Source organism: Ambystoma mexicanum, chromosome 1p (assembly GCF_040938575.1).
Source record: "Ambystoma mexicanum isolate Mex_15411 chromosome 1p, UKY_AmexF1_1, whole genome shotgun sequence".
NCBI lineage: Eukaryota > Metazoa > Chordata > Amphibia > Caudata > Ambystomatidae > Ambystoma > Ambystoma mexicanum.
This window is the reverse complement of record NC_090921.1, coordinates 92629853-92655929: the sequence shown is the minus strand read 5'-3', so window position 1 is coordinate 92655929 and position 26077 is coordinate 92629853. Positions and strand designations below refer to the sequence as shown.

At 44.9% G+C, this 26077-nt stretch overlaps 1 protein-coding gene across 8 annotated transcripts in view; it reads left to right on the top strand.

Annotated features, from left to right (window-relative positions):
- MINK1 (misshapen like kinase 1) overlaps positions 1 to 26077 on the top strand; it is a 2066166-nt gene that overhangs the window by 1976872 nt on the left and 63217 nt on the right. For all 8 annotated transcript variants that reach the window (XM_069644001.1, XM_069644014.1, XM_069644008.1 and 5 more), the window contains 3 exons: positions 16018 to 16118; positions 23045 to 23194; positions 25332 to 25491. In XM_069644001.1, coding sequence (XP_069500102.1) covers positions 16018 to 16118; positions 23045 to 23194; positions 25332 to 25491 — 411 coding nt within the window. The remainder of the gene's footprint in view (positions 1 to 16017; positions 16119 to 23044; positions 23195 to 25331; positions 25492 to 26077) is intronic.

The window sequence follows — 26077 nt, the reverse complement described above, 5'->3', positions numbered from 1 at the left end:
TGTCTAAGGGTGGAACAGGACGGAGATGTATGTGGCTTGTGCCAATCAATGAACCTTGAGGAAATGCTCAGCTGAACTGGCGCTGGGTAGATCACCTTCAAAGTCACTGGCTGGGTCAGCCACTAAATCCTCAGATACCGAGGGGCACACCCTGATAAAAAGAGAAAAAGATGACTGGGAAGGCTGACAGCATAAAAGTTCAAAAAAGAGGTCTCACTCCGACATAGGCGAGATAACTCTGATTTGTCCGACGAGAGGGCTAAGTCTTATCCCTCAAAGGGGGCACCAAGAGCAGAGTGGGAGGAATCCAATCAGCAAATGTTACAGTTGTTTGAAAAAGGTGCAGTGACAGCAACTCCGGCGTCGATGGCAGGGAGATTATTGACGTCCACGCCCGGAGTAACCAGTGCCAAGGTGTTGCAGAAAGGTCATACACAACAGATCTCGGCCCTTTCGAAGCCCAATGAGGAGCTCACAGAGGCATTCGGTGCTCCCATTGGTATTTCCACTTCAGCACTGGCTACATCGCTGGATCAGAGCTACGCCCCTGAGTCCAGGATGAGCTTCTTCAATGATGGGTTCCTGTCCCTTTTGGGTTTGCGCCGTTGGCGGGGACAGGAGTTTACCAAATGCCAGACTTTGACTGAACAAGCAGAGCTCATGGAGCTTGCGTCGGCCCTTGACAAAGCAAGCAGACTAGATACCTTTCCTAACGTCGAGCATCAACAGGTGGCATCTTATGCGCACCCGAATGCCCAGTTGCGTAGTATCTTTGAGAAGGTAGGTCCCCACCATGGGTCTCAGAGCTCCATTGAAATCCTTAATACAACATGAGCTCACAGATATTTTGGATAAGGGAGCGCAATCATAAACTGCCCTGCCACTCAATGCAATAAAAGCAGATCTGTGAGGAGTTGTGGGCGCCGGAGGGCCGGGAAACTACAGTGGCAATGTGCCTTCAGCATGTGCTGCCGGGGCTTGAAAAGATCTGCACCTGCCCGTGCTCATGCTGATTGTTTTGACCTTCAAGAGCACAGGCAGGGTGCAACGCATGACGGCAAGAGACGGACATTTGGGGAGACTGGCGAGGCTGAGCTGATCCCGGTCACAGCAATCACAAAGGAGAAAATAAGGCTCTCTCCTTGCCCGGGTAGCGGAGGTGACTCCGGTTGAAGCAGACAGAGTATGGAATTCACTGACTTCAGCAACCTGCTCAGGGACGCTGCATGGCTCCCCGAGCCAAAGATAAGTACAGCACCATTACGGTGCCATGTGGAATCATGCTTGAGTAACATATGTTTGGGAATTAAGAACTTGAAGACTGAGTGCATACATATAAGCCCTGTGATGCCGTGGGGTAGTTTCTTTTAAACACTTACTACGATTTCTTTCCTACAACACTGCTACTAGTCTCGCAAGGTACCGGGGCAGTTTTTGGGGGCATATATTTTTCCTGTGAAAGAACAGAGCAACATTTTGGACTATCTTTATAAACAATTTCTGTGAGAGCCACATGCCTTCTCCATTTTAGGCAATGGGGCGCACTTCGTAGGGTAACTGAAATAGGCTATGTGTTTGTCATTGTCTGTTTATGTTCCATTTGTCCCACGTGAATTGTGTGTTCATCATGCATGGCTTATTGTAGTTGTTGTCTCTATCATGATTTATGTTGCTACATCACATTCATCCATGCGGGTTTATCCTTAAGGGGATAGGAAGGAGACAGGACAGGATTGCGAGCATTAGGTGGGCAGATCTTGGGAGTAGGCGCAATATCATAGGCCAGACTCAATTAAGAGTGTGTTGAGCTATTTGGTACATGCATGCAGGTTGAATGGCTTTTCCCTTACAGCCCCATACCTAGCCATTTATGCATCCCTAACCATCTTTCCTGTGATCCTAAACTCCCCCTACATATCCACAGTCTCTCCCTAACCCCAGCCCTCCCCCAACCCTCCCCTTGGCTCGTGGTGATCTGTTTACTACACATCAGGGACCCCTTGCACAACAGAGGTTGAAGTGTCATACTCCCTTTGGCTTCCATCGTTAAAGACTGGTTGCGGATACCCCTTCAGGTGTGACATGATCCTATTTTGTCCCTGAGGTAGCACATTTTCTTGATGCCAGTGGTTAGAAAGGAACTAAAAATAGAAATGCAAACCTTCCCAAGGCGTTAGTCTGTTCTCCCAGCCACAATGGGCTGGTTGTCCAGGCTGTGATGGTAAACTCTAGGCCCATGACATTGAATCTTCCGATGGCTAGAGTCTGTTGCCGAAGATTTTCATCTCCCGGATATTTCTTGATGGACAAGGCATTGTGCATTACCTCAAAAAACAGGATGGTGTCTGGTTGTTGCCTCTATGAAGGGATGCCATGTGGCTTTGATTCTGGTTGCTGGAGAACAACTTGATCTCCGTAGCTCATCTAGCGGGGAAGGAGAACATACTGGTCGTCTCCCTGAGCAGGGAGGGTTTGATCTCACAAGTAGTAGATTTACCCAGAGGTTATTTCTGAGATCTTCGCCCTTTCGGGAACCCCCATCGGTGGACCTGTTTCCAATGAAGGATAATTGGAAGTGCGGGGAGTTTGCTCAAGGGAATTTCCCACGAGGCGGACCTTGGCAGGACACGTTTCTAAAGCAGTGGGTCTTTGACCTTCACTTTGCATTCCCTTCTATACCAGTCATTCTGTTCAGTTGGTTTTCCCCTTGGGGAGGTGTGCCTAGACCTTCTGGAGCTGGCCGTTTGTCCGCCTTATTAGCTTCCTCAGAAGTCGGTCCTCTGATCCCAGTTGGAATCACCCAAACCCAGGGCCTCTCTCTCTTGAGAGACTGGGGTATGAAGGCTGGTATATGATGGACAAGGTTCTGAATGTGCTGCTGGCTACACGCCGAAAGTCTATTGGGTCTATTTACACATCTAGGTGGATACGGTTTGTGGCATGGTCTGAAGAGATGGGTGCATACCCACTATCGTGTCCCACCTCTGTTGTTGTTCTGTGTGGCCAGGCAAAAGTTGCTGGTGGGCATGGCTAAGAGTTATCTGTCCTATTTCTGATTGTTCAGGAGGCTGCCCAACAAAGGCTTTCTTTTTTGTGCTAGTTATGGCCCAGTTTTTTTAAGAGTCTTGTTAATGTTTACCCCAATCCCTTTTTATTGTTCTTGCTTGGGACCTTAATTTGATTCTATCTTTCCTGATGGCAGCCCCTTTTAAACCTGTATATTCTGTATCCATCCGGCGTCTTACTCTGAAAATGGCATTCTTTTTTTTTGTATATAACTCAAGTTTATTAATTCAACAATGAAGACAGCAGTTAATCATGGTCACACAAATACACGTAACTTGTGATGTCAAAGGATAATGACCCCCCCAAGTTTAACCCGTCTTTAGGGCCCCCCCCTCTTTCCCTTCCCCAAACCAAAACAACAAACAGCCACCCTTTACACAATGCAGTGAAGACATCCCCCTTTGCCTCAGCTAGTCTTCCGGACTCGACATGATTCTGCTGCTTCTTACCCACTATCGGTCCCTGCCATAGTTCCTATTTCCCCCACACTTTCTCGTTTTTACTCGGCCTCCTCTATGAAGGTACAATAGCCTCTCTAGGTCCATAATTCAGTCCATAGTTTTTAATCATTCTCTTCGAGAGGGGCTGTCATTCGAGCTCCAAACCCTTGCTATTTCTCTTTTGGCTAGAAGCAAAGCCAGTCCCACAAAGCAAATCTTCCCCTGCTGCCAACTTACCCTGATTCCAAGAATGCACACAGCAGGATCTACTTCTATTTCTCCGGCCTACACCGCCCTAGCGATGTCCAGCACTTCTCAGCAGAAGAAGTTGCTGATCTTGGGATCAGCCCATCATATGAAGGAAAGTTTCCCTCCTGCTCCTGCATTCAGGGCAGTCTTCATATTCTTTTCTTCCCATCTTAGAAAGCCTTTGGGGCGTGTAGTAAATCCTATGCTGGACCTTAAACTAGACCAATTGAAATCTGACAGTAATGGCACACTCTCCAAGTCTCCTTCTTCATAGGGGCCAGATTGTTCTCCCATTTCTCTTTGAGTGGATTCGTGGACTTAGATGTTTTTGCTGCTATCCATTTATAAGCCCTTGAAATTGGCTTAGTATCCAATCTTTAAATTGCAACAGTGGAGAGCTCTGTTATACATCAAAGCTCAGTCCCAACTGAGCAACGTGTGCCTTTTTTGTATGTATTGGTACAGCACCCCATTGCATAACCCAAACTGGTCCTGAAGTTCCCTGAATGGACGAACCCTGCCATTGCTAACTAGGTCCCCCTGCAATTTAAACCATCTTTCCACTCACGGCCGAATAGAAAACGACATTCTTAGTGGCCATCCGGTCAGCAATTTACATGAGTGAGTTACAAGCGCTTTAGTGTAAACTACTGTTTTTGAATAATGTTAAGGATGTGTCCTTGGGAGGCAAACCCAAATTCCCTCCTAAAGTTGTGTCCGAGTTTCATATCTCTGAGGGAGTTAAGTTGTCTGTGTTTTTTCCACTATCTCCTCTTTCTTCCCCTTTGAAAAATTTAAGAACGGTTGAAGGGAGTATCTATCAAAATACAGAAGTTGTGGGAGAAGAATCCATAGAAGGAACATTGCTGGTAAGTAGTGTTTCCTTCTTTGTTAACCTATGCTTGGAGGAAAGAGCTTATGATACATACGGAACGATCCAGGAAGCATGCTCTCTGCTTGTAGCATTTCCTACCTGCCCTGCTGCAAACAATTGAGGGTATCTCCAGATGCCATTGGGTCAATACTCTAACTGAGGACTGGAACCTGGATGAAACAGTCTGTTAGCCCTCCTCACCCTGCTACCCATTGCCTAATGCCTGCTGGGCTACATCATGCCATCAGATCTAACTCTGGTGGGGAATAGCACTTTCTTGAATCAGTTACGCTCCCAGATGACCTATAAAAATAGTACGATATTCAAGGAGACACAGCTGAAAGAACATCCACTGACCTCGAATAGCAAAATGTATGAGTGCATCAAATCTAGAAGAAGGGTGACCAACTTTCTCTTCTCATTAACCCCAAAAATGGCAATTGATGCCCTACGCGATGTTCTCAAACACCAGCTGCAGCTCAGTGAAATTGCATGTCACCCAGAGGAAAACTCACCATCTGCATCTACAGGATGGCACCCTCCTGATACAAGGTAACCAGGACCAGAGCCTGTTGCAAAGCAGGGTTTCATAGAACTGTCTGATAAGAACCAGAGCAGGTGCATCCTAGCCATGTCTCAACATGACATCTTTCCTGTGCGCTACACCCAATCGTCAGTCCTTTTCTCTTTGTAGGACAGGATGGAGCTTTGCTTCCTTACACTCGCCATACCCTGTGGGTTCAAGCGCTGTGTGGTTTACCCAAGCAGTTTTTCCTCTGCTGAGCTTCTCTTTTACTTCATCTACTTAGGTCACACCTGTGGCACTCTGGTGACACATGTGTCTCCTTATGAGGACGTTCTCTCCTTCGCAGACTCTCATGCAGGAGTGAGGTCTGTGCAGAGCCTCCTTCACAGGACATATGTTACGCTCACCTGGCTCCCACAGGGGCGTCGATAGGACCCGGACAGCTGCGGTCTCCTCCAACGTGAAGCGTAGTGCAGAGATGACAGACTGGACTGGCCCGCCTAATCTCGTCTGCTTGACCCGTAGAAGTATTCTCCTGCAAGTGGAGAAAGGGATTTAACCACCTGTGGATTCCAGTAATGGCACTCCACTGTTCTCCCCACTAATCACCTCCGATATTCCCTTTCAGTAATCTCACCTTATGTTTTTGAATGATGAGCTCTCCTTCCTGCGTGGAATGCAGTGGCGCGTAGATACCAGTTACTTCACTGGTTCGAAGGTGTTGGAAGAGTTCCGGATGAATATTGACTCTGAGTTTCCTGGCAAGAACCCGTAAGTATAAAGTCCAAAGAGTTCAATATGTTCGATGTTCACACTTATCCCATTCCCTTCTTGTGTTGCAGCTGGATCCAAGAGAAGATTGTCTTGTGGCAACTGATGGCGTTCATGTAAGAGTCTGTATTACCCAACACTGTCCGGTAAAAGATGCGTGTATTTAACTTGTTGTTTTTTCTCTCCTTACAGGTGCGGCGTAAGAAGTTGCGGGATGTTAAAGAATAATGCCTCCGGTGGTAAATCAGGTAAGTCTATGGTGGTAAAAAGAGATTGTGTTTGTTGGCTCCCTCGGCTCACCTTATATTTCTTTTGTCCTCTAGATGCTGGAGTTCGGCGAGTAAAATGATGGAGGCAGCGCTGAATTGAAAAAGGCTGCGTGGACTGGTGAGTATGGCGCGGCGCTGCAGCTGGCGATGCGACGCGTGCAGAAATTATGTCCCTTCCAAGTTCGAAGACGTGATGGATCCGGAATTAGGTAAGGAATTAAAATAATGTCCGTGTTCTAACCTTTCCTTCTTCTTTCCTCTTTTTCTAGGAGCTCTGGATTCGAGGCGGGCGTGGCAGAAGACTGGATGCTGACTGCAGGCACAGTGAGCGTTACGCTGCTGGATGCAGAATAACGCGAAGCATGTGCTGCTGTTCGGGCGTGGTTTAAATAGCCTTCAAAGTAGTCCAAGGTAAGAAGTTCCCCCAGAACCACACCCGAGTAAAAAAATTGTCCCTGAAGTAAAGTAGTCTCATTCAGGCCTCACATTGGCTTGACTTCATTGCAGCATGGTCTGCATGAGGTAAGTAATGCACATAAGCCTGGCGCCTATGGCACCAAGACTGATTTCCTCTATGAGCCTGGTGCCAATGGCGCCAGGACTGTACTCAGACAGCCCCTAGCCAGGGCTGCTGGGCTTTTAGTAAGCACCTGGATGCCTGCTCCCGGGGCTGATGGGCTTGGTCCGGATGCCCGGGGGTAGGCATCATGACAACATAGTAGAATTTTTCACATTAAAGTACAAGGACAAGACACAAGTATGTCAACCTTTGTTCCTGCCTGTGTGAAAGAGGTCACACAGACCCTCTCCCCTGCTGACGCTGGGCACGCCAGACTCATCTGAGGTCCGTCATGGGACATGTGCCACTCTGTGCCGGCTCACATGCAAGTCACCAGGGCAGGTGTGAGCCATTTCCTAACTGTGCAAGCGGCACCTGCATATGGTAAGCACTTCCCAAAGAGCATGGTTACCAGACGAAGCGCTTTCCTAGCTGCTACAGGGCTCCGACTTTCTTGTGTGACCACTCACACTAGAGAGGGAAAAACATCCTTTCAATGTTATGCACCTATGCCCCACATGCGAACTCTGCGCCATGTCTTGGGAGCGGACAAAAGTAAAAATGCACAAGCACATGTGATTAATCCTGCAGAGTCAGCACTGATTCCCTGGTGGTGGTCTCCCCCCCACATGACCAGGGAAAGACAGCCGCTACCTGATCTTGACCCTGGGGGTAGTGTCAAGAGGGAGGATCATGGGGGAGTAGCTGAATACCAGGAGGAAGTGGTGACTCCAACTGGAGGGACGCAGTATTCTTACCCTTTCTGTAAGGAGGACACCCTAATTCCAGAATCTTTGATGGCATGTTATGGAACATTTAATGTTTATTGTAATTGTACTTTAAATACCATTGTTCAACAATGTAACTTAAAATTAGTGGAAACTTCCCTGGACCCCATGCCCCAGAAAGCCTCCAGTACTGGGATGTGGAAGAGGAGCAAGAAGTCAATGTGGAGGGAATATGACACCAAGTGTAATGTGCTGTCTTGTTGTCAAGATCCAAGTTAGCTGCACGGGACATTTAAACCTGGGAATTGCCTGCAGCTGACAGACCAGAGAAGGAGAGAGGAGAAAGGCAGCAAAGTGCGCAGAGCGGGAAGCAAGTCCAGAGGCAGAGGCAACCTCACAGAGAAGAGCCGTGGGAAGAGCGAGAAGTGTCTGCTGGTAACCAACTGGGGGCATTCAGGACCGGAGAGGATGGACTCTGGTGAGGTCAAGGTAAACTATGCACAGCAGGACCAGGGGAAGACGTGGTCCTGCAGAGCGGCAGTGGTTTTATCGGCGAAGGGCTGACACACAGAGGCGCAAGGAGACGCATGCCCAGTGGAACCTTCTGGCAGCAGCCGCACAGTGAACCGGTGAGTCAACCTAAACGTGCAGGGGACCCCGGGACGAGTGAACACGTTAATGAACATTTGGGAAGCATATTTGGATACCGACCAAATAGAATTGAAAAGCAAAGGCAATTATGGTACAATTCTCCAGATATGAGATGTCAGTTGGGGGAAACCTGGAACCAGCATTGCCATAAGCCAAAAAACATTATAAAGTGGCAAAAGCTGTACAATTATCCTGATATGAGATGTCAGTTGGGGGAAACTTGGAGCAAGCATTGCCAAGAGCCACGAGAGATTGAAAGAAAGGTCGACGGACAGAGCTTGAACAAACCCTCATATTTGTTTAAGATGAACATTCTGTCAGCCAGAAAATTGGAAACCATACTTTAACCATTATTGGAGAAAAGATATATGTGTAACCATCCTGAAAATTAGGAAAGACTTTTCTTTGCTATGTTCCAACCAGTGTTGTAGAAAGGGTATTCTGTTTTGCCATCCTGAAAGACTAGGAGAGACTTTCTCATTTGTATATTCCAACCAGGGTTGTGGAAGAGACATTTGTTTTGCCATCCTGAGGAAAGTATTGGGTGAAAGAGACATTTCCATTGCCTTTAATAGACTATTGCTGATAATTTTGAACAATGTACCTGAACTAATCCAGGGGAAGGGAACCAACCCCTGGGCACAATGATTGTTTTGTTAAAGTCACATGTTTGTTTTGCACACTTTTGTTGAATTGAAATTAGAAGCATTTACCTTGCACCTTTTGATTGTGTATATTAGTGTGAAGGTCAGATTTCGTTTGGACACAAGGTCAGCCTGCTTTAGTTTTAGTTTCATAGACAGGAACATTTGCTTTAGGATAGGGAAAGCTAGGCCTTTATCCAAACCCCTTTCTGTTACTAAAATGGCTGATGTCTAGAATATTACCACTTTGCGTCTGCCTCTCATTTCTGACCCCTCACACATAGCTGTCCTCTTCACACTCCCAGGAGGGATTTGCAGAGTCTGAACAGTGCTTTGCACATTCAGGCCACCGTGACGCGTGTGGCACCCCTGCAGAGTTCGTCCATGGTGGTTGCGCGTGGGGGAACCCTGCATGAACATGTTTTGACTGCAAAGGCCCAGACCCCGACCCAAAGGGGATGGTATGCCTGCTCCACCCTCAGTGATGTCTATTCCTCCAATGGTGTCTGACAGCAAGTATACAGGTGCCGTTATCACATTTGTTCGAGCCACAGTTACAGTGGACTGCTCCTGTATGGGAGCCATACTTGGATCCGGCCTCCTGGCACCCAGTGCATGTGCATTCATTCATAGCTGGATAGACCACTCAAGCGCTACCCTGGAAGCCACTGTGCACAATAAGAACAGGCCAGCAGACGCTCCCAGCAGCAGCAGCAGATTAGTGTGTAATGAGTCTGGACAACTCAAGACTTCAATGGACCTTTGATGGGTATCCTTGAAAACAGCCTTTTTGGTTGCCATCCCCTCCACACGCATGTTTAGCGAGCTACAAGCGCTGAGTAACCATACATTTTTTTACATAGGGACAAGGTGGTTCTGAGAACCCATCCCAACTTCCTGCCAAAGGCCACTTATTTTCTTCCTGCGTCGCAGTGGAAAGGACATAGCATTTTAGTGACCTTTACACATCCAAGGTATGCATTCTAGGGAGATCCTGCGGCATTGAAAGCCACTCTAGCTAGATGGCTGATCTCTATAATTTTGAAAGTCTAGGATTTTTTCCTCTGGAGGGGAAGTGTGCCTCGGGTGCTTTTCAGAGAAATGTGCCGGTGCAGGAACTTTTCAAGGTAGCGACTTGGGCCACTCCTCACTTATTCCAAGGGCACTATTTCCTCAACTACAGTTTGAGTAATTACATTGCTTTTGGACTGCAATTCTTAAAAATTGTTTACACATCTATTCAGGGATGCTTTAGAATCTCCCCAGAGTACAGTGGAAAAAGTAAAGGACGTAAGACTATGAAAAAGTTACTTACCGTAGTGAGACCTGTACGCTTGGTCCACTTTCCTTCATACACCTTTCTGCCTTCCCTGCATATGTCTCCACATTTATTGTGGTAAAGGGACTGAAGGTTGGGCGGGGAAGGTTTCTCGCAGGTGGTATGGGGGGGCAGCTAAAGCACGTCCGTGCTGGTGCTTACATGACAGTTCTATAAAATGCTAGTTTGGAACATGCCCCTGGCCTGCCTCTGTTCAGTGGACGTCTCAATAGTGTCCAGTAAAAGGGATTGTGGACTACAAGTACAATTGTCACTATGGTGAGTTACTTTTTCGGAAATCTCCGGACATCGAGACAGTTGCACACATCTCTACAAGAAAGACTACAACAAGACACCAGACACGCACTGGCACTGCTGGCGACTGTGTATCCCAGTTAGCACCCCAAAAGCCTCTGTCCCCTTAGTGAAATGCAGTAAGACAAATCAAGTAACAACTTCTTCACCTTTAGTCAGAAGAAGGCTTGTCCAGCCAACAAAAGACCCATCTAACAGTATCAACCACTTGTTAGTTCCTGTCAAAGAGACTTGGTTTAAAAGCTCCACCATTCTGCTTGTACCATGGTCCTGTCTGAATAGAAGCAGGAGCTCCAAAGCAAGAAGGGGCAAAGCTCTGGCTTTTCTAGACTCCTGCACTTGCACTACCTTTCCCACAAATCCTTAGAACATTAATGCCACAATGAATGTCCTGGCTTCATATCAACTGCGTGGGTACAACACGTGATTTCTCAAGAATTGGAAACAACCTGAAAGGCAGATTCCTCAAAATCCAGGATTACAACCTTCCAGCCACACTGCTCCTCCTCTTCTTTTTAAAGCCTACAATGAAAAAAGGGTTCTCATGGGCACAACATACCGTAAACAATTCAATGACATTTAGTAAATGTCTCTCAAATTTCCAAGAAGAACGTGTAGCAAATAACGGTGACAATTAAAAACACCATTAAATCGCATAGAATGCATTTATTATGAAACATACAAAAACACATTGAAAAAACAACATTAGTCAGTAAAAGTAGTACTTGATCATCGTACTAAAAACTCATGCATTAACGCAAAGTGCTAAAAAGTTATTTCACCAGACCTATGTAAACATTGTTCATGTGCAAAATAGATTGCATGACAAAGGATATATCAATAATCACATTGAACCATACACTACTGCACATGGTCTAATTGCAGACCATTCATAGTGGAACGTGGTCAACTACAGGATGAGGGAAAGCACAGCACCATACATTCTCATTGGTTTCCCCAGCACACCAAATTAATGTAACAAAATTAGCCATCTTCTTGACCTATATAGTCAGCAGGCAGCAACCCTTAATTTCTAAACGAGGGATTCGTGTTGTATGAGTTTCCTCTTTAATATTCCTCACTGGCTCTAGAAAACAAAACACAATAATGTAAAGAATGTTCAGATGTTCCTACTTTCTCTAACTATACCAGTTATTTGCTGCTCTTCTTTTTGGCAGCTTATGACGCTGTGGATTAAATATCCTCTTAGACTGCCTTGGACGGGGAATGAGGATCCCAGAAGCCGCTCTCCTTCAATGAAGACAAATGTTCTAAAGATGCATACTCAAACCTCTGGGTCCCTCTGGGATTGACTTTAGCTCAATGGCGCATACCATCTATAGCCTCTTATAATCTTGGAACCCTGTTACTCCCCGTTGCTACACTACATGGACTGACAGACCGTGATCCACCGGGGAAAAGCCAACCAATATGAATCCCTTCTTTCTCTCGTTTTTAAAAGCCTTTCTCAAGTGATTTGGATGTAGCCGTCAAACAATCTACGATCAACTGGCCTCTGAATAATTTAACCTTAACCGTTAGTGAATTGCATGTTGAGATCCCACTGGAAGGCCCAGACCTCAGTCCAGCAAACAGGATTCTACTGGGGCAGGGCACTTTTGCTGTGATCCACGGTCCTATGCACTGCCATTTTCTTCCCAGACACTCAGAGAGTGGTTACCACCTCAAGAGGGTTTTCAGGAAGCCCCACCTTCCCTCCGGCACCTTTCTACCATGGGTAGCCTAACCTTGAGGAATGCAGCCTCTGGGCTCCCCCAACTGACTCTTAGATGGTACCTGGGTGGACTTGGCACACCCTTAGTCACACTCTGGACATTATTGGCCACACTCTGCTCAGCCTCATCAATGCTAAACAACCATCGTCGCATACTCCATTGCTCTCATCTGTACTTCGGGATGGGAGATGCAAAGGGCTAGCTGTGTCTGCTGTAGGAGGGACAAGAACGGGACCAACACCATATTCCTTTGCTGAAAAAGGGACGAGAGATTCATGGAAGACCCAAGGAGAAAAAAACAGGATTTTCTCTTTTGCTACTCATGGCTAGTGCCTGTGAGGTGGCTGCTTGATACTACATTTCTTCATGAACATAAAAATAAGCAATGGAGCACTGCGAGGCTTGGCGAACTGTAGACAGCCACAAGAAGCTCCAATTTGAATCGGTCACTCCGCTGTCCTCAGCACCTGAAAATGTTAAGTGACTTCAATTCAGCAATCCCACTAAGTCAGTGCCTCATCTGGGACCCCCAAGAGAAGCCCTTATTTATATAATTTTATGACAAGTTATACTCTGGATGATAAACCCTTATATAACGACCCTCTGTTTGAATCCCCCTGACCTCACTGAGCCAAGAAGTAGGTTTGTTTTGCAATTTAAAAGATTTATTGGAAAAATTAAACAATATATATGTATTACACTTTTATAAATAAATTAATATTTGATCGCACACTTATGAATATGACCGTGATCAACAATGGATAATATGACAATTGTACGCTTATTTAATCACTTAGGAATTGGTATAGAAAGGGTAAAGTAGCAGAGAATACTTTTATGGTTTCAAGGAACAACAATGATGGAAAGAATGCAGTACAGAAATAACTGATGGGGTTTGACAAGAGATAATATGTTCACTTTTCCCCTGGTGGCAATTCACTCCCCCCCCCTATGTAATAGAAGGAGATGGAATGAGAGCACACAATTTTCAGGAATACAAACAAAATGTAATACAAAGTTCGAGTTCCCCCCAGCGAGCTTAGAGGAAAACAGGTATGATTTTAAAGCAGGCAAATCCTTTTAAATGTGGTGGCAATGAAGCGAAAAATATGAAAAATGATTTTAATTCCCTGTAGGAGGTTCAAGGTAGGTGATAGCTATTTAAGATTAGTTCAAGTCACACTGGCAACACTCAATGAGGGATTAGTAGGTTGAAAACGAATTTTAGCAGTTCAAGCAAAAGACGGCTATCTTTGACAGGAGCTAATTTTCCAATTCGCTGCAATTTTTCTGAATGCGTCGAGCGCGATTACGGAATAACTATAAGGAATAGAAAGTCGGTTTTCGGCTTGTTGGAAAGCTTAGAATCTTAGCTTTAAAATGAAAGTTAAATCTCGTTTTCCAAAGATACAGACGATTTTATGAAGGTAGTTTTTCAGAAATGAAATAATGATTAAAAATGGCAAAATGACACTTTTTTACAGGTTTAAATTCGGAGAAGGGACAAACGATTCTATGATGCAGTTCTGGACAGGTTAAAATGGTTTGAATCAGATTATTTTAGACTAAGAGATTGGTTCTGGCACAGTTCTAGCTGAGTACTCATACTATAAATTCGGAATAGGCCGTCAAGGTCTGATAAGGTTTGGACTGGACTCCTGGCTGGTGGTTCTGAAGTCACAGCTCTCTGGGCCAGCTCTGCTCTGCACTTCACAGGGGTCTGGTCTGGGTCTCTTTGGTTCTGGTCTCTCTGGATACAGCACGGCTTTCTGGGTCTGCTACTGGTTCTGGATACAGCTCTGCTTTCTGGGTCTGGATATGGTTCTGGCCCAAGTATCTAGCCAGAATCAAACAGCTCGCCCGGATGTTGAATAGTTTGGTTGCAAAAGATTTGGAGGCCTGCTGAAGAGGATTCAGCATGTGGATGGGCCCCTGCTTTAAGTTCTGGCTTGGTTCTGGATCTATCTGGAGTTGAGTTCTGGATTTTGAAGTCGTCCGGCAAAATGCTTCGCAAGAAAATGAAAAGTGAATGTGTTGCCTGTCCAAAGCAGTCTCTTTTTATGTGTTTTGAAAATAGGTGTGTGCGTGGGCATAACTAAGCCTGCCCCTCACAACTTATCATTGGCCAAGCTCTCCTCTCTCCCTTGATTGGGGGAAGGAATGGAGCGTAATCAGGCATTAATTTTATGGCATACAGAAAGAACACTCCCCTTTGCATTTACTTAAAAAATCAATTTTACCCAAAACACACATTTCCCAGATACAGTTTGTTGAAATTACATGTTGCAGGTACCTTCTTGCCCAACTCTGATCTTTCTAAGAGCTTGGGTTAAGAAATGACAAAAATCTTTCATTTTTGGTAGCTTTAACAACATTGGTTTTTCATCAAATCTTACACAGACCTGCACATGTTACTGGAAATTACTATGTCTCTAACCTAAGCACAGTGTCTGCAATATTAATAAATAGCGGGGTTCGGTCCCAGAACACCACACAAAGTGGAGTTTGGTTTCAAATCGTGAGGGAATTTTCCATATTAAGGACCCCCAAATTGTACATTTCTGTGAGCTTAATACAATATTTCAAAAGCATTTAACTTAAACATATATTTGCTGCAATATGAATCCACAATCCAGTCTGGCCCGCCCCCAGAAGCTTGGTGAGTCAGAGATCACAGGCCTCTCCTTCTTGGCAGGGCAGCTATTGCCAGCTACACCCTAATCTGCATTTCTATTCAATTGAAAGGGTCTATTGTGTTGGGTCCTGCAAGCTGCAGGGGAAACTCCTCCCTCTCAATCAACAGGGCCATGTGATATCCTGGGCTGTTGTGTGTGTCTCTGAGGTGTTAATGGTTCTCGGGAATAGCAAGTCTTTTGAACGTTTAATTACATAAGATCCCCTTCTGTTCACTGCATAGTTCTGCAAGACAGCTCTCCTGTCAGGATTTATAGAGTGCCAGCGCCGGTCAGTGTCCAATGACAGTACTGCACCTATTTTTGGCAGCTGTCTTGAATTAATACATTTCACAAAGAAAGGATTTTACTTGATAGTATATGATCCTTGCTTGACATTTCATTGATGTGGATCTGCAGTAGAGTAAAGTAAAACACTCAACCATAGTTGGATTTTTGTTTGGTGGTTTCGGGCCCATGATCTTAGCAATTTTTGACATTAATAAAAACGGATCTTGAACAGAACCATATTTCTTTGCACTGGTGGGTGGCAGGTCAGAGGACCATTTTGGTGTGCGCAAAACTGCGCGGTTCTCCTGGATTCTGGCGCAAAGGTGGGCTTTTCCGCCATCTTGGATTTTCTAAGCCCACAGCACCAAATGTTGCAGCATAATAGTTTGTTCAAACGTGGGTCAAGACATCCAACAAAAATCATAGCAATCTGGAAGTGGAAGGAATCTGCTGCTCTAGCACTAGGTCACCTCTTGGAGCCCAGCCTACAGTGCTGGAGCATAAGACCACATGTATACTTACTATGTGGAACCATGCAGCTATAATCCCAATTTGGGATATTCCTTGAGACCAATCTAGAGCTCATAGATGAGAATGCTGGGTTAAGACGTTAGGAAGAGATTCATGCAGTGACATTTGTTTGTAAATAATGCTTTAATTCCCCCCCGCCCGCCCTTCGCAAAATGCCTTCTGATAAATATTCTCTTTTTATACTTGCAATGTGTACTCTTTTATTTTGTATGCCAGGTGCATGTAAAGCAAGTGTGCAGCATCGCATGTATTTAGAAAATAGTGTTAACCATTTCAGCTCTTGGAGCACGCCTGGAGCATATGAAATGTTTCTTTTGTCGTGCCATGCAATATGTTCACAAACATCCTGACATTTCTCCTTTGTGTATGTGTTTTAGTAAAATACGAACGCATCAAGTTTCTAGTGATTGCATTGAAGAATTCCGTGGAGGTCTATGCATGGGCCCCCAAGCCTTACCACAAGTTCATGGCGTTTAAGGTAATCTATTCTTTAGGTGTTTATAAAAGGCCAGAATAAGAGGGTTGACAACATCAGATATGAAATCGTAGCCTGAACTGATCTGGTACAGCTTGTGGTGAGGCCAATTCACTGCGGCTGTGACCCCCCCACTTTTGTTCCTGCATTTTTATGGTGGGTAAGCCCCGCAATACCACTGTCTACTCTCCCCCACCCCTTCCCATAAATATATATATTTTGTTTAATTCCCTAACCCTGCAACCCCCATGAAAATACAGGTTATCTGCCACAGTGAGTTGGCCCGCTACCACCTGAACTACCTGATGTATTCTGTATATTGCCTTTGCTCCGTGTGCTCTTAAATGCAGAGTAGTCCAACACATTTTTGTAAAAAGGTGCTCTTGTTCCTGGGCAGTGATGGTACGACATACTAGGGTTACATTTGATTTCATCAAATAAAAAAACAACAAATGAAATGTAAACTAATAAAAAACAACTAATACTAAAATAACGAATTTCTTTTTTTGTGGTTTTGGGGGGCGTTCCCCTACCTAAGCCCCCCTTTTTTTTAACTCCATTTTTAGTTTTTTCCAAAATTATTTATTTTGCTATCAGTTGTTTTTTAAGAAAGTTGTTTGCTAATCGATATAATCACTGCATACCCATAGCAGTACTTCTGTAACTCTCATCCTTATTAATAGTTGATGCTTTCTGCCTAGGCAAGTGGGTAAGCACTTGATCTTGACAATGTCTTTGGTAGGATAGCAGCACAGTCTGCCCTACAATAAGCAACTTGTATGAATCTGGGAACTATAGCTTAACCCCTTGGTGACATTTACCTGCATGATGGATCCCAGTCCGGATCCCAGTCCAAATGAATACGAGTTGTTCTGGCTAGCAAAGTCCATCCTTGGGTGCCACCAGACAAATGTCCTTGGAGACTAAACTTGCCATTCATCCCTCAAAGTACTGGTTCCCGGGCAAGACTAAAGATTGTGTGTTGGTTTTAAAACCAAGTAGAATGTCTCGTGGTGTGACTAGATCTAGGCATTGAATTCACCTCGCATTTCTAGAGTTGATGCTTCTAGAGTGAGTGCAAGCATTGAATTGCATTAGATCCAGTGCTCACCTCTAATCACTACACCTGCTAGCTATAAAACAACAGCATTGATTCAATGCACAAGAGCACTGATCTTCCCCCATCATCCCTCGTGGTGCTAAGCTTCGAGGGCAATTCCAAGAGATGTTTTCAAGGCGGACATCTCCTGTCATTCCTAGAGGTGATGCACAAGGCCAAGGTTTGATTGGCATTGCATGGTAATCGCAACCAGAGATACACCAAGGATTGATCATTCCTAATGGCAACCTTTCCTACACGAGCAGAAAAGATACTTCCTAGCGGTTTAGCAGGATTTCACTACAGGGTACATAAGGGTTTCTCTAGACTTGACCTACTGCTAACATCCAGTGTTCTCTTCGCATGTATCGAGGATATACAGATTGGCCACAGACTATTATCTAATCATGCCCTGGTAATAACCCGCCTACGAGTGCAAGGCCTACCAGATCCCCCACAAAGTTCCTGGAAATTACAAGACCACATTTTATCAGACACAGCAATTAGCAGCGAACTATCAGAATCCCTCAATGCTTGAGGGAAAACGCAGCAACGGGCACCTCTGAGGCTCAGGGATGCAATGAAACGAGTGGTGAGAGGCAGTGCAATTAACTGCATTGACGCGCAAAGGAGGAGGCAAATACACCAGACTAGGCTAGAGGAGAGGGTTACAGAGCTGGTGGAAAGCTTTAAAAGACAACAAACCACCAAATTAGCAGAGAGCTTAAGAAAGCAAAAGCATCCCGGGAGATGCACCTGGCAGAAATATCCGAACTAGCGTACACTAGACCGTACTAGTATATAAACAGCAACAAGGCAAACCGTATGCTAGTACGCAAATTAAAAAACTACACACCCGGAATAATATCCAAACTCAACAAGGTCCAAATGATAGGTCCTGTTTCGCACAGAGAGATAAACTAGCGGCAATGTTAGAGCACCATAGGGAAATCAAGTCTCAATCACTGCAGACAAGACAGCTGAAATAATAAAATCCATAAAAAACATGGCCCCTTTCTATAAGAAATTCTCTCACATTCCAGCCCCCAACTTGCATCCCTATTCAACACATTCCTCTCCACAGGCAGCATCATCCCTCAATGGAGGAATCCCTGACAGTGCCCATCCCAAAGCCAGGAAAGGACCCAGAACAATGCGCGTCATATAGACCCATTACACTAATGAACAATGACGCTAAAATATTCTCAAAGGTCTTAGCATGCAGACTAGTAAAGGACCTCCCAGAGTTAATCCACCCAGACCAAACGCGATTCATTCCAGGACGCAACACACAGGAGAACATCAGACGCACCCTAAACATAATAGAAAACGCACATAGGGGTGGGGCGGAACTAGCGGTTCTTTCACTAGATGCACACAAAGCTTTTGACCCGCTAGACCGGGAATACGCAAAGGAAAAACTAATCCCCTTCGGGTTTGGCCCAAAGTTCACGAAATGGACCCTAGCCAACTATCAACACCCTAATATGTCCCTTAGAATTAACGGCACTAAGTCGCCCAAAATCACCATCACTAGAGGCACACAGCAGGGATGCTCCCTTTCACCGCTAATATTTGCACTCTATGGAGCCATTTGTCAGTAGAATTCGAAATAACCCACAAATACACAGGGTGGAGGTAAAAGGCAGCGTTTATGTTTATAAAGCAGCCATGTATGCAGATGTCGTCCTTACCATAACCCAGGTCTCAGAATCGATGAAAGCCCTCCGGCAAGAGATTGAAGCATTCAGCGAAGCATCAGGATTCAGGGTTAATTACGCAAAATCAATAGCATTGGGCATTAACATCCCATAGATGCCATGGGAAGCACTAGCAATTAGACACCCTATTCCGTGCGCTAAATCCCACTTCAGCTACATGGGAGTTCAGATCCTAAATAAAATAGAGGGAACATACCGAGTACATTTTTCACCATTATTTAGAGAAATGAGCAAAGACCTGCAACGCTGGCTTAAACAAGAAGTGTCATGGATGGGGAGAATCACGACTCTGAAAATGAACCTAGTACCAAGATTAATCTACCACTGCCTAGCCCTCCCAATACCCATCCCCTGGAAGGACCTGCAGAAGCTGCAAACGAAAATTCAGAAATACCTTTGGGGCAGGGTAAAACCACAAATAGCTAAGCGAGTCATGCTCCGTGCAGCCGGCACGGGCGACCTGGGGGTTCCAGATATTGCCTCGCAGCACAGCTCTCGTAGGCTTTCACAGGGCAATCCGCCACCAACCAACCGCGCTGGAAGAAGCTAGAGGAAGACTGGAGTCAAGTCACACTAGCATTGCTTCCACACATCACAATGCCCCGTGTCCCCACCCAACTCTGGCCCACTGACTGCAACCAGAAACAGAGTAGAAAGCTGGAGAAAGGCGGCTCGTAGATGGGGCTGCAAAAGCACAGTGGGCCCCCTGTCCCCAATCTAGAATAACCCTGACTTCTCCCCTGGAATGCTTTTGAACGGATTTGACAAGTGGAGGGATGGGGGCCTAAAACAGACTTTTTCGCCAGTGGAACCCCACTAACATTGAAGAGTGTAAAACAATCCCATCGCAATGATGGAGAGTCTGCCCAACCACAGGCATCCTGTTTCACCTACTATGGACATGTCCGAAAACAACACAATTCTGCAAAGCAGTGCTAGAGCAAAGCCGGCTAATCACAGGTCTGACAATCCCATGGGACCCGGGGATAGTTCTACTGAGGGACACGAGCGAAGGGAAATTCCCGATTACTGGCTGCCTAGCGGACCTATGTTCTCACCTGCTCACAGCAGCCAAAATCTCCATAGCTAGACTGTGGAAACACCTTGTAGGCCCGGCAATCCCCATGTGGTGGACCAAATGCTGGGATACAGAAGTCCTGGAAAAAATCACAGCCTTACGTAATGGAAAGAGAAGCAAATTCTTTAACGTCTGGGTGCCCTTCCTAGATTACGCAGAGCAATTTCCGGGCACGGCCCATCAACCTCCTACCCTCCGATGGATAGCAAAGTACAATTAAACGGCAACCTTGGAACTGGAGTGCTCCCAAGATACCCAACAAACCAGAAAACCTGGAACAGAGGAGAAATCAGATACACCACATTCCATATCGGCCCATTCCTGAAAACGTTACAATAGAGACTATTGACTTACAAATGCCCCAATTTTGAGTAGCCACGTACATGTGGACATATGCCCTAGTCTCAACCCTTGTGACCTTATTTTATTTTTGTTTACCATGTTTTTATTTCCTTTGTTCATTATTTTATATGTTGTTGAAAAACCTAATAGAAAGGTATGTAAAGAAAAAAAAAACAAGTATTGAGAAAGTAATCAATTTGGCTTGTATATAGGTAGGCATTTTTCAGACACTGCCATTGTGTGCCCAGGTAATCCTACTATTTCCCACCTGTGGCCAGGTACGCACCATTATGGTGGTGGCTGGCAAATGCCTATCCCTTGCCTACACAAAAGGCAATACTGTTTGCTTTGCCCTTTATGTAGTCATGGGATATGTATTTCCAGGCACCACTATAAGGGTACTACCTAGCCAGAGGTGGGAAATAGCGTGATTGCTTTACTTTACCAGTGCTTCTTTGTATAGTGCCATGTTGCTTGATAGCCAGGTTTGCATTCAATAGATCCAATTCTTTTATACATCCAAAGAAGCATGTTTTTTCTTTTGCTTTACAACAGCGATCGCATGCAAAATAATTTGACATGTAATTTTTAATTCCTGCGCAGTTTAACAATGCAGGACTAAATGTTCCATAATGCAATAGTGTGAACCTAAAAGCTAAGATTGGTTCATTATTTCACACCAGGAATTGGACAACTTGAGAGCCTGCTCAAAGAGTTACACTTCTAGAGGTACATTCACAGACAGGCATTTTATTTTTGCGATTCAAGCAAACGAATATGCACGCTCATCAGCTGGCTGGAACAATTTGGAACACAGCTGAGCTGTAGCTAGAATGGCAGGTTGGGATCTGGATCCATGAGGGCGGGCCTTGCTCCTCATGCCACGCATCCTGCATACTTCACTGATAGTTCCAGAGGAATGCCAAGGATTGGAAGAACAGGCGCACACATTCCTTCTTTTGCCCTCCTGAAATGCAAGGCAGCAGCCTCTGTGATGCAGAGGGGCCCTATATTCCGGTGCTCCCTCCCAGTAACGCCCCGCCTTCCTACGTCTATGGGTGGGGGGAATCTCATGGGTCCATATCACATTTTCCTTGAGGTGGTCAGTGGTCGCATCATTTTGTGTTACTCCACTGCAACAAGAGAAATGGCAAAGGACCAAAAGAAACTAACCTCATTTCCGCTGCATGTAGTGACTCCTCTCCCCTTGGTAAGAAATCAGTGACTTCTTTTCCGCTGATTTCTCCCAAGTCTGAATGCCACAAGTATGTTTTGAATGGATTGTGTCCTACAACGTATTCCACATCTTTGACATGTAATGTCCACAGCTGTGCACTTTACATGTCAAAGATGTGGAATACGTTGGAGGAACATCCAGTTGAAAGAACGTTACCAGCTGGTAAGTAACTTGTTCTTCTAAACAAATGCACTTACTTGAATTGTGTTCAAATAAGATGAAGGCAGTTAACTCGTTGTCTACTCACACAGACTGGTGTTACAACTGAGATGCCTGCTGGACATAGGGAGAGCATTTATGGATAAACTTCCCTTTACAACTGATAACTCCATCTCTTCCTCGCTCTCTTACCTTGGCTGGCTACCTTTCCACTCACAGCTTAAATTCTACTTTCTCTGCCTTGTCTTCAAATCCCTCCATGGTCTTGCTCCTTCTTATCTCTCCTCCCTTCTCTCCTTCTACTCCCCATCCCGCCCCCTTCGCTCCGCTGACCATTTCCTCCTCACTGTTCCTCCTTCCCCCTGCGCTTCCTCCCGTTTCCGCTCATTCCAACTCCTTGCACCTCTGCACTGGAACTCACTCCCTCTCACAATCCGCTCTACCATGACCTTCGCCTCATTTCGCACTTCCCGTAAAAGCCCTCCTCCTCCATTCTCCTCCTTGAAAACTTCCCCTCTCACCTGATTCCTCTCTCCCCTCTCCTACTCCTCTCTCTTCCTCTTCCATTTTCCCTCGCCCTGTCCAACTCCTACTCCCCCCCACCTCTTCCCTTTCTACCCCCCTCAGTTAATTGCTCTTTGCACTGTTTTGTTGAATGATTCAAGATGTAAATTTTGCTCCCATTGTTAAGTGTTGTTGGTTTTTTGTATTTTGTTGTTCCATTGTACAGCGCCTTGGTGTAAAGCGCTCTATAAATAAATAAATCAGTAATGGGAAATGGAAAGAGCGGTATGGCATTTAAACATTCAATAGCATACCCTAACAGACGAACATTGCAAGGAAAAGAAGCACTTGACAAATATCTCTTAAATGATAGGACTACTGACCTACATCCAAATCACACTGCCAGGAGAGGCCAGCCTTCTATGTGAATACTGTTATAAACTGAACTACATAATATTTATATCCAAATGATAAGCTGAACTATAACCGGATCACAAAACTTAGCCCTATGAATTCACAATATATGAAGCAAACGAGGAACTAGCCAATCCTTCTACACCCACCTGTTTGAGTCTTGGGTCACATGGTCAACTTCCATTACTCTTGAAAGGTATCAGTCTTCCTACTGTGGCCGGGGGAGGGGCGGAATTCACACGCTTGGGCTCCAAAGTCTGTAATGTAGGCAGGAACCTCTTGTTTCCACCGTAAGGGTGCCAACCATGTCCTTAATCAGGCTGGCGTTGTGTAGGTTGTGTTATAAGTGATGTGCTTTTCTATCTTTTTCTGTAGTCTTTCGCAGACCTTCCACACCGGCCGCAGCTTGTTGACCTCACTGTAGAAGAAGGACAAAGGTTAAAGGTCATCTATGGCTCCTGTGCAGGATTTCACGCTGTTGATGTTGACTCGGGGAACAACTATGACATTTATATCCCAGTGCATGTAAGTACCACCTATCCACCATGAATGGGAGCCCTTTTGACATCACACCACCGTGCCCACTTCTTTGTATGTCCCAATGATATTTTTGTATTCATTTCACTTAACGTTTTGTTAAACTGTTGCAGTTCAAAATCTAAAAATCTATCTCTTCAGAAATATCATTGTAGCGGATTTCTGCCCTCTGAATAGTCATCCTAGTTTGAATAAACACCACTGGGACATATTATTAAATCCTTTGAAAATAGTCACCATTCTGGCTACTTCTTGCCCCAGTTCGAAAGCCTTTCACACCAGTAATAAGCGACCACAAGTAGCAGAGAATGTCGGCTCCTGAGATGATCTTGTTTCCTCTGAACAATTACATGGTTTTGTCTTTTGGGGGATCTTTCCCATCTGAAAGCGTAGAGGAGTGCAATCATTTGGGACATCCGAAGCCGAATGACTCTATATATTGAGCCGTCTAGCTTGTGGATATCTCAATTGTAAATATTCTACATCTCGTTGAGACCATCAGTTCAGTGTGCGTTTTACTTAGTAAGAACCAACGACCTCCTCTCTCCTTTTTGTCACATGTGGAATCAAATTCTGTGGATTTCAGGCCTCGGAATACTCTAGCTTTGTGGGTGTGTGTATTCTTGAATGGTGCTGTGAGGTCTTCAGCCACCTGAGGGCATATGGACACACGTGTATAGCCAAGGCTGTTGAAAGGGCTTTCCAAAGACATGCCCAAATGGGGACACCTGTAGGTGGCTTCTTGTTCCAAACCTCAATCTTTCTCTAAACATTCATCATTTGACCGAAGAGATGTATGAGCGAGTGGAGACTCGTTGGAATTGCCTAAGGAAAGGTACCCCACAGTGTACACACCAATCATCTGTAATGTTTGAAAATGGGGAATCTAACACCCCTTCATCACAGTGTGAGGTTTTAATGGTTTATAGACATAATTTCGAAATCAAAAATTTCGAAAGTCAAAAAGTCGAAAAAAAAATGTCGAAAAAAATAATGTCGAATTTATTTTTTATGACGTTTTTTTTTCGAAATGGGGGGGTCCCCCCCCAATCCCCCGTTTTTTCTTTTTTTTTTGTTTTTACCTATTTTTTTTTATATAAACTAGAGCCCAAAAAAAAATATCGAAAAAAAAAATAATTCGACATTTTTTTTTTCGACATTTTTGATTCGACTTTTTTGACATTCGAAATTTTGTATTCGATATTATGACTGGACACCGGTTTTAATGGGGCTAATTTAAGGCTGCGAAATATTAACAGCAAGAATATGCCCATATCTATACACACATTAGCCAGACCCTCCAGGATATTGCGGCATGAAATATTTTGCGGCATAAAATATGCAAGTTTGCAGCACTAAATGATATTTTTTGCTGCATTTTTGCCGGGCCTCTTAATCGGGCACAAATGCCGCAATAAATGCAATTTTGAATCTTGTATCAAAATAACACACAGTGGTTTTGATTGATGGTGTTCCTGTGGTGTCAAAGGGGCAAGTTTAAGGGAGTTCCTTTGCAGAACGGGAGTCCCTGTCCCTCAGGGGGAGTCTTTCCCTGTGAGGTCCTGCTTACTGCCACCCATAGGGCGATTATTGCTTTGCAGGCTCACCTCGCTAGCTTCACAAGGAAAGGAATCCCCCTGGGGAGAAGTGACTGAATCCCACGATTCATCATATTGGTTAGAGCAGCACTGACGAATTGCTGATACTTAAAGCTTTTCAAGATCAGCCCTCATGTTCATCACTCTGGTCATAGCTGCTGCTTGGGCTATGAAGGATCATACTATGATTTACATGACACTAGAGAGCAGACTAAAGTATGAGAGAATTTCTGTGATGCTCGTTACAGCTTAGGCATTGATAAACATTGCAAGTCGAGGTGGTCAGAGTGCTGATTGTCATGCAGTGGATGGCTTCTGTGATGACTGTCCTAGATTGCAGTGATTTTCCTTGTTTGGAAGAGTGGCCAATGATAGCAGTGCTCTGTAGCAAGTAGTTGGTGGCATCTATTCCCTTTATCACAGATTGCCCACTGAACAGGAACAGAAGCAATCTGGTGTAGGTAAGTCTTTACCTGAAAGTTGAGCAGTTGGTGGTTTTTGTGACCCTTGTCTCTTTCTTTTAACAGATCCAAACGCAGATCAATCCGCATGCCATCATCTTTCTGCCGAACACAGATGGCATGGAAATGTTGCTCTGCTATGAAGACGAGGGGGTGTATGTTAACACATATGGCAGGATCATCAAGGATGTCGTGCTGCAGTGGGGCGAGATGCCAACATCTGTGGGTAAGAATCGCTAATCACACCATCCAGCTTATAGTGATATTGCACTCAGAGTAAAAAGGTGAAAACATTTTCATTTTTATGTGCTGCAAAATTTGAAATAATGTTACAAAATGCGAAATATAGTATTTGTCCCATCTGCCACCTATTATAATTAGCCTGATTGATAAATCCATGACAAATTCTGATATCCAGTTCCCACACCACCAGTGGCTCCTAGCTCCACTCCTAATTTATTTGAAAAGAGCTACCTTTGTGAGGCATTGTTTTCAAACCGGAGGCACAATATGTACATTAGACATTAGAAAGGTCATTGTTCGTTTAATTTCTACCTACAGCCATTTGCATTAACCGTAAATGCTGCGAAATTGCATATTTCCCTGCATGATTTCCTTGCAACGTTTGGAATTCAATGCTGCTTTAGCCCGGGGATCTGAATATTGATATTCTTGCTCTTTCTGCACCTATGTACCCCTTTAACAGGTGCCAGTGAATGGTGGTCAGAGGAAGGTTTATCCAGTGGACACTACAGTGTAGCTTGTAGAGTCCTCTGCCTCGGGTTTGGTAAGGACTCTTGGCTGTAGTTATG